This window comes from Oryx dammah, unplaced genomic scaffold, assembly GCF_014754425.2.
Source record: "Oryx dammah isolate SB20612 unplaced genomic scaffold, SCBI_Odam_1.1 HiC_scaffold_25, whole genome shotgun sequence".
NCBI classification, from domain to species: domain Eukaryota; kingdom Metazoa; phylum Chordata; class Mammalia; order Artiodactyla; family Bovidae; genus Oryx; species Oryx dammah.
Window position 1 is genome coordinate 30,247,137 of NW_024070209.1, and position 14,461 is coordinate 30,261,597.

General features: G+C 40.2%; 1 protein-coding gene across 1 annotated transcript in view; it reads left to right on the forward strand.

Moving 5' to 3' along the window:
- STON1 (stonin 1) overlaps positions 1–13,421 on the forward strand; it is a 59,078-nt gene extending 45,657 nt beyond the window's left edge. Inside the window, exons 3-4 of the mRNA XM_040224767.1 lie at positions 7,990–8,192; positions 10,393–13,421. Coding sequence (XP_040080701.1) covers positions 7,990–8,192; positions 10,393–10,467 — 278 coding nt within the window. The 3' untranslated portion in view covers positions 10,468–13,421. The remainder of the gene's footprint in view (positions 1–7,989; positions 8,193–10,392) is intronic.
- Positions 13,422–14,461: the final 1,040 nt, after the last annotated feature.

Below are 14,461 nucleotides of genomic sequence, written 5' to 3' on the forward strand. Positions count from 1 at the left end.
TGTCCATCACCATCTCCCGGAGTTCACTCAGACTCACGTCCATCGAGTCATGATGCCATCCAGCCATCTCATCCTCTGTCGTCCCCTTCTCCTCCTGCCCCCAATCCCTCCCAGCATCAGAGTCTTTTCCAATGAGTCAACTCTTCACATGAGGTGGCCAAAGTCCTGGAGTTTCAGCTTTAGCATCATTCCTTCCAAAGAAATCCCAGGGTTGATCTCCTTCAGAATGGACTGGTTGGATCTCCTTGCAGTCCAAAGGACTCTCAGGAGTCTTCTCCAACACCACAGTTCAAAAGCATCAATTCTTCGGCGCTCAACTTTCTTCACAGTCCAACTCTCAACATCCATACATGACCACAGGAAAACCATAGCCTTGACTAGACAGACCTTAGTCGGCAAAGTAATGTCTTTGCTTTTCAACATGCTATCTAGGTTGGTCATAACTTTGCTTCCAAGCAGTAAGTGTCTTTTAATTTCATGGCTGCAGTCACCATCTGCAATGATTTTGGAGCCCAGAAAAATAAAGTCTGACACTGTTTCCACTGTTTCCCCATCTATTTCCCATGAAGTGATGGGACCAGATGCCATGATCTTCGTTTTTTGAATGTTGAGCTTTAAGCCAACTTTTTCACTCTCCACTTTCACTTTCATCAAGAGGCTTTTTAGTTCCTCTTCACTTTCTGCCATAAGGGTGGTGTCATCTGCATATCTGAGGTGATTGATATTTCTCCCGGCAATCCTGATTCCAGCTTGTGCTTCTTCCAGTCCAGCATTTCTCATGATGTACTCTGCATAGAAGTTAAATAAGCAGGGTGACAATATACAGCCTTGATGTACTCCTTTTCCTATTTGGAACCAGTCTGTTGTTCCATGTCCAGTTCTAACTGTTGCTTCCTGGCCTGCATACAGATTTCTCAAGAGGCAGGTCAGGTGATCTGGTATTCCCATCTCTTTCAGAATTTTCCACAGTTTCTTGTGATCCACACAATCAAAGGCTTTGGTATAGTCAATAAAGCAGAAATAGATGTTTTTCTGGAACTCTCTTGCTTTTTCCATGATCCAGTGGATGTTGGCAATTTGATCTCTGGTTCCTCTGCCTTTTCTAAAACCAGCTTGAACATCTGGAAGTTCACAGTTCATGTATTGCTGAAGCCTGGCTTGGAGGATTTTGAGCATTACTTTACTAGCGTGTGAGATGAGTGCAATTGTGTGGTAGTTTGAGCATTCTTTGGCACTGCCTTTTTTTTGGGATTGGAATGAAAACTGACCTTTTCCAGTCCTGTGGCCACTGTTGAGTTTTCCAAATGTGCTGGCATATTGAGTGCAGCATTTTGACAGCATTATCTTTCAGGGTTTGAAATAGCTCAACTGGAATTCCATCACCTCCACTAGCTTTGTTCATAGTGATGCTTCCTAAGGCCCACTTGACTTCACATTCCAGGATGTCTGGCTCTAGGTGAGTGATCATACCATCGTGATTATCTGGGTCATGAAGATCTTTTTTGTACAGTTCTGTGTATTCTTGCCACCTCTTCTTAGTATCTTCTGCTTCTCTTAGGTCCATACTATTTCTGTCCTTTGTCGAGCCCAACTTTGCATGAAATGTTCCCTTGGTATCTCTAATTTTCTTGAAGAGAACTCTAGTCTTTCCCATTCTGTTGTTTGCCTCTATTTCTTTGCATTGATCGCTGAGGAAGGCTTTCTTATCTCTTCTTGCTATTCTTTGGAACTCTGCATTCAGATGCTTATATCTTTCCTTTTCTCCTTTGCTTTTCACCTCTCTTCTTTTCACAGCTATTTGTAAGGCCTCCTCAGACAGCCATTTTGCTTTTTTGCATTTCTTTTCCATGGGGATGGTCTTGATCCCTGTCTCCTGTACAATGTCACGAGCCTCCGTCTGTAGTTCATCAGGCACTCTATCTATCAGATCTAGTCCCTGAAATCTATTTCTCACTTCCACTGTATAATCATAAGGGATTTAATTTAGGTCATACCTGAATGATCTAGTGGTTTTCCCTACTTTCTTCAGTTTAAGTCTGAATTTGGCAATAAGGAGTTCATGATCTGAGCCACAGTCAGCTCCTGGTCTTGTTTTTGTTGACTATATACAGCTTCTCCATCTTTGGCTGCAAAGAATATAATCAGTCTGATTTTGGTGTTGGCCATCTGGTAATGTCCATGTGTAGAGTCTTCTCTGTGTGGTTGGAAGAGGGTGTTTGCTATGAACAGTGCATTTTCTTGGCAAAACTCTGTTAGTCTTTGCCCTGCTTCATTCCGTATTCCAAGGCCAAATTTGCCTGTTACTCCAGATGTTTCTTGACTTCCTACTTTTGCATTCCAGTTCCCTATAATGAAAAGGATATCTTTTTTGTGTGTTATTTTAAAAGGTCTTGTAGGTCTTCATAGAACCATTCAATTTCAGCTTCTTCAGTGTTACTGGTTGGGACATAGACTTGGATTACTGTGATATTGAATGGTTTGCCTTGGAAACGAACAGAGATCATTCTGTCATTTTTGAGATTGCATCCAAGTACCGCATTTCAGACTCTCTTGTTGACCATGATGGCTACTCCATTTCTTCAGCGTGATTCCTGCCCGCAGTAGTAGATATAATGGTCATCTGAGTTAAATTCACCCATTCCAGTCCTTTTTAGTTCGCTGATTCCTAGAATGTCGATGTTCACTCTTGCCATCTCCTGTTTGACCACTTCCAATTTGCCTTGATTCATGGACCTGACCTTCCAGGTTCCTATGCAGTATTGCTTTTTACAGCATCGGACCTTGCTTCTATCACCAGTCACATCCACAGATGGGTATTGTTTTCGCTTTGGCTCCATCCCTTCATTCTTTCTGGAGTTATTTCTCCACTGATCTCCAGTAGCATATTGGGCACCTACTGACCTGGGGAGTTCCTCTTTCAGTATCCTGTCATTTGTCTTCATATGGTTCATAGGGTTCTCAAGGCAAGAATACTGAAGTGGTTTGCCATTCCCTTCTCCAGCGGACCACATTCTGTCAGACCTCTCCACCATGACCCGCCCATCTTGGGTGGCCCCACAGGCATGGCTTAGCTCCATTGAGTTAGACAAGGCTGTGGTCCTAGTGTGATTAGATTGACTAGTTTTCTGTGATTATTGTTTCAGTGTGTCTGCCCTCTGATGCCCTCTTGCAACACCTACTTTCTTACCTGGGTTTCTCTTACCTTGGGCGTGGGGTATCTCTTCACGGCTGCTCCAGCAAAGTGCAGCGTATGGTAGCATAAGATTAGAGAGAGAGGTGAGAATGGTGGAGGGTCAATTAACATATGTCTATCTCCACTCTCCTGGTTTTACCAATTTTAAAATACATCCTGCTATTATTTTTTTCTTTGCTGTCTCTTCAGTACATTGGTTTTTCTCTCCTCCTCCACTGGTGTCACCCTCCTACTATTCATTCCCTCCAACTCTCACCAGTTCAGTTTCAGATGTAAAATATTTTGGTTCAAGAAGGACTAGGTATCTACTAGACCTAAATAGATCTTGTGATTTGCGTGCATAGTCCTTAGAAGGCGGTGAGAGACTGATTACCAAAGCCTGAGAGTGCCCCCTGGTGGTCAGTACTGAGATAAAGAGCATGATTTTCCTCTATCTCTTAGTTATTCACTTGTAAATTCCACAAATAGCCTTTCAGCTCCAAATGTGCCAGACTTGCTCTAAGGATAGACATAATACTTTTCTTTATAGATATCAAAGTTCAAAGGGAATGTGAGTTACTAAACATTGTAGAGTTTTAAAAGCCAAGAAAATATATGTCGGAAAAAAGTTCTTTATCTTTTAACCTTCTTTTTTTTTTTAAAGAAAAGTGGATAGAAAGGTTTTTTTCCTAAACCTATTTTTGGAGTACTAGGTGTTAAAGTTGGGTTATTTTAATTGCAAAATTCCACAAGAATTTTTCTTTAAAATGTGAGTGTCAGATTAGATCATCTTTAGTATTATTTTCAGCTCTAAAAGTGTAGAATTCACAGTCCTTTCATTAGCAGAATTATAGTCATTAAGTGATAATATGGAATTTATAATCGAATAGCACTTTGCACTTCTAACAGTGCAACTCTCAAGACGGTAAAGAATCCGCCTGCAATGCAGAAACCTGGTTTCGATCCCTGGGCTGGGAAGGTCCCCTGGAGGAGGGCATGGCAACCCACTCCAGTATTCTTGCCTGGAGAATCCCATGGACAGAGGAGCCTGGTGGGCTACAGTCCATGGGGTCACAAAGAGCTGGACATGACTGAGTGACTAAATACCTAGTGTTCTCCGGCTCTACGCTGTGTATGCCAGCCGGCTTGCTCAGTCCTCACAGCAACCCCATAAGGTTTATACTGTTACCATCATCACACTCATTTTCAGCCGGGAAACTGAGGCTTGCAGCGATCAAATAACTTGCGAAGGGTCTCACACATATTTCAAGTAGCAGAGCTGGGATCTGATCCTGGGCTTCTGGAGTCGAGTGTTTATGTGCATAAAGGACTGAAGAGTGCTTGAATTAAGTTTAAATAAACTTACTGTATCCTGTGGACAGAAGGCTAGAAAAGCTAATGGATTGTGGACTCTCCCCTGAGGGGGCTGTGTGTGTGTTAATAAAATTGTCACTTGACTACAGTGACCTGGGTAGGGTAAAGCAACCCTGAGGCCGCTGTTGTCTTGCCCTACAAGTGAGTGGTGGAGACGCTAATCAGCATCTGTTGATGGGTGACTTCTCAAGGGCTTTTATAGCCTTACAGTTCCATTAGTCTCTCTATAAGAAGCAGGTTGTAAGGCATTAAAGGCAATTTATCTTTTAAGAATTAAGTGAAATCCTTTAAATTCTTGTTTTTGTGCCTAAAGCTATCTTTTGATAGAAATGTTCTTTCTTGGTCATGTCAGTGGTATAGTAATTTAATCTGGCTTTTGAAATTATTATTATCTCTTGCCTAAGTAAAGATAGCTACAAGGAATATGGAGATGGAATATGCCCCGAGGGTAGATCCCCTGGAGGAGGAAATGGGAATGCACTCTAGTATTCTTGCCTGGAGAACCTCATGGACCGAGGAGCCTGATGGGCGACTGTCCATAGGGTCACACACAGTCGAATATGACTAGAGCGACTTAGCACACACAGCTACATGGGAAGTGCAGACACTGTGGACTGATGGAACAGAATCGTGGAACATTTGTAGAGTTACTGCAGTGATTACATTGAAAATACTTTAACTTCGCTGTAGCACACATACATAAACACACAGTATATAACCCCTCTTAAAAGTTTTTGTGTATATCTGATATCTAAGGTCTGGCAGAGTCTGGTTTGGTATAGAGGAGATGCTCAATACATGGCAAAGCAAACTAAGTGAAGGAAAATATTACATGGAAACATTGAAAGTCAGTATGCCCATCTCCACACTGAACATTTGTTCCAGTCAAAGCTTTGAGGAGGGTAAGTGGGAATTAAGGTACTCAAAATTAATGTCTCACTAAAAAAAAAGAATCCTTGGCTTATAATCTTTTCTGAAATGCAAGAAAAAATTCAGTAAGTTGAACTTTAAAAAAACCATAATTCTTTATAAAATGACTTAATTTACTGTGAAATTTTCCTTTGCATTATCAATAAATAGAATGGTAAGAAAATGAAAAAAATTAAGAATTATAAGATCTTAGTCTACTTAGGGAAAGCTTTCTTTTTAAATACATCTTATGTGCATTGTGCTTCCCTGGTGGCTCAGAGGTTAAAGCGTCTGCCTCCGATGTGGGAGACCCGGGTTCGATCCCTGGGTCGGGAAGATCCCCTGGAGAAGGAAATGGTGACCCACTCCAGTATTCTTGCCTGGAGAATCCCATGGACAGAGAAGCCTGGTAGGCTACAGTCCATGGGGTCACAAAGAGTTGGACACGACTTCACTTTTCACTTTTATGTGCATTGTAGCCCAACAATGATGCTTAATTTAAATACTCATCTTTTAATTTAAAAAACTTAGCACACTTCTGTTATTCTGTTATTCTGAATTAGAATCACTCAATGGAAGGCACTCACATATGTTTCGTTCAGTGACTCAGTCACGTCCAACTCTTTGTGACCCCATGAATCACAGCACGCCAGGCCTCCCTGTCCATCACCAACTCCCGGAGTTCACTCAAACTCATGTCCATCAAGTCAGTGATGCCATCCAGCCATCTCATCTTCTGTCGTCCCCTTCTCCTCCCGCTTTCAATCTTTCCCAGCATCAGGGTCTTTTCAAATGAGTCAGCTCTTCACATCAGGTGGCCAGAGTATTGGAGTTTCAGCTTCAACATCAGTCCTTCCAATGAATACGCAGGACTGATCTCCTTTAGGATGGACTGGTTGGATCTCCTTGCAGTCCAAGGGACTCTCAAGAGTCTTCTCCAACACCATAGTTCGAAAGCATCAATTCTTCGGTGCTCAGCTTTCTTTATAGTCCAACTGTCACATCCATACATGACTACTGGAAAAACCATAGCCTTGACTAGATGGACCTTTGTTGGCAAAGTAATGTCTCTGCTTTTCAACATGCTGTCTAGGTTGCTCATAACTTTTCTTCCAAGGAGTAAGTATCTTTTAATTTCATAGCTGCAATCACCATTTGCAGTGATTTTGGAACCCCCAAAATAAAGTCTGACACTGTTTCCACTGTTTCCCCATCTATTTGCCTTGAAGTGATGGGACTGGATGCCATGATCTTATTTTTCTGAATGCTGAGTTTTAAACCAACTTTTTCACTCTCCTCTTTCACTTTCATCAAGAGGCTCTTTCGTTCCTCTTCACTTTCTGCCATAAGGATGATGTCATCTGCATATCTGAGGTTATTGATATTTCTCCCGGCAATCCTGATTCCAGCTTTTGTTTCATCCAGCCCAGTGTTTCTCATGATGTACTCTGCATGTAAGTTAAATAAGCAGGGTGACATTATACAGCCTTGATATACTCCTTTTCCTATTTGGAACCAGTCTGTTGTTCCATGTCCAGTTCTAACTGTTGCTTCCTGACCTGCATATAGGTTTCTCAAGAGGCAGGTCAGGTGGTCTGGTATTCCCATCTCTTTCAGAATTTTCCAGTTTACTGTGAACCACACAGTCAAAGGCTTTGGCATAGTCAATAAAGCAGAAATAGATGTTTTTCTGGAACTCTCTTGCTTTTTCCATGACCCAGCGGATGTTGGCAATTTGATCTCTGGTTTTTTGAAAACCAGCTTGAACATCTGAAAGTTCACGGTTCATGTATTGCTGAAGCCTGGCTTGGAGAATTTTGAGCATTTCTTTACTAGCGTGTGAGATGAGTGCAATTGTGTAGTAGTTTGAGCATTCTTTGGCATTGCTTTCTTTGGGATTGGAATGAAAACTGACCTTTTCCAGTCCTGTGGCCACTGCTGAGTTTTCCAAATTTGCTGGCATATTGAATGCAGCACTTTCACAGCATCATCTTTCAGGATTTGAAATAGCTCCACTGGAATTCCATCATCTCCACTAGCTTTGTTCGTAGTGATGCTTTCTAAGGCCCACTTGACTTCACATTCCAGGATGTCTGGCTCTAGATGAGTGATCACACCATCGTGAATATCTGGGTCATGAAGATCTTTTTTTGTACGTATGAACTTGATATTTTTTGTCACTGTTGTTGGTCATTGTTTTATCTGAATAATTAAATGAAATATCTTAACTTTCTTTTTGAAAAAAGAAACAGCCTACTTCTACTTGAAAACATTTTGGGAGTTAACATATGTAACTATATAATGATAAGTTGTGCTTATTTTAAAGCTAGTACTTAAAAATTGCAGTTAGATTCCCCCCCTCCCCAATTAGTGCAAGATTGTGAATTTTGAAGATATGTAATTTAATGGAATTCGCAGCCAGAGTGCTAATGGAAATGTGTATTAAAGAGAGATGCGTGCCTTTTACTCTCATGAGAAATGTGCACTGCCCATTGAAACGCTTTGACTGACCTTTTGATTTTTTTTTCTTCAAGGTCCTGATCATCCCCATTGTTTGTCTTACAAACTAGAACTTGGATCAGACCAAGAAATTCCCTCCGATTGGTATCCATTTGCTACTGTTCAGTTTGGGATCCTTGACACCACTGCTTCAAGGACAGAGGTCAGGTCTCTGGGGGTGGAGAGTGATGTCCAGCCACAGAAACACATTCATCATCGGGCTTGCTACAACATCCAGGTACATCCCAAAGCCCCTGGTGTTAGGATGGGACTTTCGAAGCTGTGACCTGATTTGGCTTTGGATCCTTGCCTTGCCCTCTTAAGTAACGTCACGTGTATGCATGTATTAGACCTAGAAAAGAGCCCAGTTGTGGAAACTTGATGGTCACCAGTGAGCCTAGTTCTTCCCCTCAGTTCTCGAGAACATTAGGAACCTGAGGACAGTGCCATGTACTTAACTCAGATCTCAATGAAAAACAGGGCATTCAAAATAAGTTCACATTTCAGAAGCATATTTGTAATAAAGGTTTTGTCAGAATAACATTTCCCTAGATGTGTTCTATGGGACATATGTCCCATATAATGATCTAAGAAAAAAGTAAGTTAGGGAATGCTGTCCACTTAATGTTGAACAAGGAAGTCTTGCAGAAAAGAAACTTACTCAACTTAGCTCAGTCTCTCCCTACTTGCCAATTATGGAATCTTGTCTCCTGTAAAGCACCTGTCAGTATCTTCTGTAATAGTATTCTGTGGTGCACTGTTTCGGGAAATGCTGGGTTACTGTGTCACCACAATTTTAAATGTTCACCATCAGCTCATCTGCATTCTGGAGCCGTTTGAATTAGAGAGTGATGTACACTTGCACTTGTTCCTAAGCTTGCTTTTCTTTCTCAGCTTCAAAGTTAGTAGACATAGAAATAACCTCTGTCACACATTTCCCATAGTATCTTGAAATGGTGTGATTATATGATATCATTAGCACCAACTAGCGGTTCTATAATATAGTAACCTAAGTCTGAATTTTTCTTTATTTTGGACTATCTGTTCAGAAGCCTGTGTGTTCAGGTCCAATAATGTTTTTTGTATTGGTAAAACCAATGATGAGTGGGTGCTATTCTGTGCGTCCCTTCAAGACTGAAGGACTGATTCAGCAGCTGGGAATTGCCCTGGATGATGGATATGCCACTCTCCAGGTCACATCCCCTTCCTGGGACAGCCTGTGTCCAATGACTGGTGGACCGAGGGTCTAAACACCCTTCTACCTCAAGTTGCAGTAACCCTGCAGGGCCATCTTAGCTTCATCCCTCTCTGGGGATTGGCTGAAGCCTTTACTGTGACTGCTTTGTAGCCCAGCTTCTCTCCCTTCCTGTTCTGCCCCATCCCTTCCCGTTTCCCTCCCCTTGCCTCCCTCCCCTCCTTCGCCCTTTCTCTGCCCTCTCCTTTCTGTGTCAGTCAGGTGTTGACCCAGGAGCTCTCCACAGTAAGCTTTCTGCACCCCAGTCTCCATCTCAGCGTCTGCTTCTTGGGGAAGCTGACCTGTAACACTAGGCATCTGAGTGTCACGTGTGACTGAAATGTGTGTGAAGCGCACATGGAGACTTCATACCATCCGCCATTCCTGGGATGCGCCAGTTTCACATAGTTTGTAGAGGACCACTCAGAATTGTATACCAAAGTCTCTTTAGCTTTAATGGCAGTCAGTTTCAAAATGTTATCTTCCATTTAGTAAGTATTTATTGAGCAATTTCAAAGTGCCATCTGCTGCTGTAGATGCTGAGACACAAAGGTGAAGTTCCTGTCCTCGCAAAGCCTACCTTTTAGTGACAGAACAAAAAGTAATCAGTAAAAAAGTACCATAATTTCAAGAATTGACAAATTCTAAGAAGAGAATAAAAGAAGGTCACAGCATGGAGAGGGATGGAGGGCTTCCTTATCTAGAGTGGTCCTGGAGGGACTCTGTGAGGAGATTACAGTTGAAAGGGTGAGATGACAAAGGTGAGGGACAGGTGGATGGTTTGGTCCAGATGGATTACTAGTGTAAACTAGTTTGTTTTAGTTAGACAGATGATTTTGGGTGTACTCTGAATCTCAGGGAGGCCCGAAGCTGGATGTATGATACTTGGGGGATATAACTGATCGAAAGACTGGCTAGATTTGTAAATGTCTTATCAGTATGTGTATTCTGTGTACACCTGTGTTTGACTGAGAAGAGACTTTGTCCTCTTCAAGATTTGACCCTAGAAGAAGGATTTAGGAGACTTGTTGTCTAGAAGGGGAGCAGTGTGCCTCCCTTGGGAATGGGCATGGCAGGGTGGAAGGGCTGTTTGTGTGCAGAGGATGAAGTGGCCACAGTGCTTGCTGGTTTACAAACCAGAACTGAAGTGTTATGCTGTGTTGCAGTCGTTAATGCTTCCTCCTGTTTTGCTTTTGTGCAACAGGTTGAAATAGAAAAGAAGTGGATTAAAATCGATGGAGAAGACCCGGATAAAGCTGGCGATTGTGTAACGCAGTAGGAGTAGCGAGAGTCAGTGACGATGACCCACTTTGCAAATAAATGCATAGTTCACAGAAACAGCACAAAGTCCTGCTACTACTGCAGAGTGGAAATGATAGATCACTGGCTGTGTTTAGGGAAGTTTCGACCTGCAAGCGAACCATCTATCCTTTATACTTTTGATATGTTTGTGCCCCAGGGGTTTGATCTAAAATGTGTCTTGAATTTTTGTGATGTTTTTATTTCCTAGTAGAACTCAAAGGCACTCTTCTCCAGTGTGTGACCTCACAGCCACTGGCCAAAGCATTTTTGATTTTTGATTACTCAGTGGCTGATTGTTTCCTACTCTGGATTGATGCCATGTTTATTATCCTCCAGCCCCATCTCTTCTTATTAAGTTAGCACCTATGCTAGTGGAGAAGGCAGTTGAAGGAGACATAAACCAAAGTACTTAATTTTCCCTCTTGCTCTTCTCTGAAACGTGGCTATTGTAGAATGATGTGGAAACCACAGGCTAAAATGGAGATGTGGAACTATCTCTGATTCTGAATTATTTATCTTCCTGTCTTGTTATCACATTGGTGAGTAATCATCAGCTGTATTTGGTACCTCTCTTTCCCTCGTGGTATTATTATTTTCAAAATGTATTTGTATGCTGATATGTGCGGCAAAGATGCTAGTTCTGTTACTATGCATATTTTAGTACAAGTCACTGAGACATACTGCCTTTTGCTTGGAGAGATTCCTTTCAGAATGAAATCCTAGTATGGACTCTAGTTAAAATATTAATGTATGTTAAAAATGAATTTTTATAGTCCATGAATGTTGCTTCTCAAAAGTGTAGACTCTAAGAATGTATTTTGATAAAGTATTATTTGTAATTAACACAAGCTTCTCTTAAGTAGAAGTCTGAATCATGAATATTTTATGTTAACCCTGCTATCATGCTATTTATGCTAATTCTGCTTAGTTTAGAGTGATTCTCTTTAAAAGATGAGGAAACTGAAATATACTATTTTGTCTACATTTCTAACAAGTGATATTTCTATTTTTCAAAGTCAGATAAATGTTTTTTTAATGAAAAGTCAGTGGCATTTGCAGTTATGATTCTGTTTATAACTTCCTTTAAGTGTTTATAGTGAAGTCAGACTTTTAAATTTAGGAAATCTATGTTCTAGATATTTTTTTAGTAGGAAAAACATGGAAAAAAACATGAAATGAATACACCTTCAATTTATGTTGATCCTTAAATATGATTAGGAGATATTTTTCTCTATTTACCAGATCTGTTTTGAGTCAAAACTGACATGACAGTATTCTTCCAAACAACATTATCTGTTGGCCCTCATACGTTTTATTTAATGTTATATTACATTCATTTTAATCTGTTCAAAATGCAAATTAAAATGAACATTTATGATGGTTTATATCAATCAGCAGATTTACTGCTTTTCATTATTTTACTGTAAAGGCAAAGAATGCAAAAGTTGACTGTTAAAATGAATTGGTGTTGCTCTTTTTAACTTCACTTGACGTGTCGCTCATAATATCATATGCTTGAGACTCGCCGTAGATATATACGAGAGCAAATCTGTGTGTGCGTCATATAAAAAAAAATTCTACCATCCTGACTCACCTGGTGTGGCACATTCTGGAATGACTTCAATCTGCTCAGAGCAAATGTGGAGGCAGGCTGAACTTGGTGCTGCTCCATGGTCCCAGGGACAGTAACTGAGTTAATTACTGCTGGTCCTTTCAGATCTGTTTTATGGCATCCTGCCCATAAAGAACTCAGAGTCTAATTTGGATGAACTTAATGAATATTTACACCTCAAAGTAATTTCAGCATAGGGTCCAATTAATCACCCCTCAGGCTTTCCAGGTTGCCAGCATGTGCCGGCACCTCACTGCTGGAGTCATTTATTTACCAGTCCTCCAGCCTTCAGACGCATCTCAAGATTCAGTGCTGAAAATAATAACAAAAAACTGACTGAAGCCCAAGTTGAATTTTTGTGGCAATGCAAAGGGGGTTGGTAGGAACAGCAGGGTTCGGCGGCATAATTGCTCATTTGCACATCTATTAGGGTCCTTAAATATTCATCACTTAGCATTAAGTTAACATTCTCTGTTGGGTGGAGAGAATTTTTAATACAGTTCTTCTGACCTGAGCTGTGGCAGAAGGTCAAATGTGATCTTGGTGCTCTAAGTGAAAAATCAGGTAGCGTCCACTTAGACTTACAAATTAAAAAGTAGAATCTCCTTTTCCAGAAAGTAAATGATGATCTTCAAAACAACAATGACAAAAACTCCTTCTTTTAAGCTCAGGAAGGGAGGAAGGAAGTGAATGAAGGAGGAACTACTCCTTACTAGCATTTTAATTTAGGTAATTTATTTAGATCAATGCTTTATGAGTTTGACCCATTAGGGGTCCTTTGTTTAATTGACTGAATGGCAGACTTCCAAGCAGTTGGCCAGTTTGGGATGGGTTGCTCTGCTCTAATTGGTCTGGTCTAGTTGCCTTACCAGTCAAAGGATCATATTAACTCTGTAAATGAATTCATGGCTTGATGGTTACCTGATCAGTTGTACAGATCTGAATTTAAGGACATTTCCTTTTTTTTTTTTTTAATGGGAATAAAAAATTTTTTACCATTTAAAAAAAAAAAAAAAAAAAAAAAAGCCCTTCTTAACATAAATAAAGGCTGGCATTTTGACCTGATTTCTGTGTTAGGTAATTGTAGGGTTTTAATTCCCTTCATTCTGGGTTTGTGTTTTGATATAGCCCTTTTTCTCTTATAAATTCAATCAGGAGGCCTTCCTTAATAATGGCTAAGTATTATTATATCTTACTCAAAATATGATTTTATGTCATCAATACAAATATAAAACATATTGAGCCTTAATAATCATGTAACAAAGTATTTTGTAGATTGCATATTGAATTTTTAAAAATTAAAGATGTATTTCAAATGATTCTTGATATGCAGTGGACTTATATCTTCTTTTGTAAGGTCTGGGGCTGTTTTTTTTAAGATATGAAATTCATTTCAATAACCTTAAACAATTGACTCTGCCAGGCAAATGCGTGCTTACATGTGTATATGCTCAGTTGTATACAACTCTTTGCTACCTCGTGGACTGTAGCCTGCCAGGCTTTCCTGTCCATGGGATTCTCCAGGCAGGAATACTGGAGTGGGTTGCCCCTTCCTTCTTCAGGGAATCTTTCTGACCTAGCGATTGAACCCATGTTCCCTTTCCTGCATTGGCAGGTGAATTCTTTCCTGCTGAGCCAACTGGGAAGCTCCCAGACAAATGTGTACTGCTTCACTATGAAGGAGTTAGTGTCCATGGTATTTTGGCACATCCTGGAAAAATACCACCATCAAAGTACAATTTGTGATGTTAAAAGAATTATTTTTGAAAGAGGATATAATCATTATTCTCATGAAGAAATGATATGTGTGTGTGCCCAAGTTTTACTTAACTCATTAACTAATGAGAGAACTGTGAAGATGTTTGTTACAAGTGGTTCTAAGGAGAATTCAAAAGAGCAGAGACATGTACAGGAAATAAGGAATTCTGAAATGAATTTACAAACTGATGCAGAATGGATTGGTCCATAGGGCAATATTAGTAATAATTTCCTCTACTCCCACACAATTAATTTGTATGGACAAGGATGATGCATGTTATTATCAGTTTTCTAAAACTTACAGAGTTGGGACAATGGAATCTGTTGATAATTTGGATAGATGAACTAGTTAGGACACTTTACAAAGTCTTTCACAATTTTTCCCAATAATTGGACGAACTTTGTCCACAGGAGAATTCTAAGCAATTTTCAAACTTTGGCAACTAGTATTAGAGAAATGCTGTGCTTTCAAAGTGATTTTTTTAAGTTTAGAAAACTATTTTTATCCAATCTATTTACCCAGTTTTATCCAATATTTTTATCCAATTTATCCAAACTATTTTATCCAATCTATTTCAGGTAAGTTGTATGTTTAGGGGGT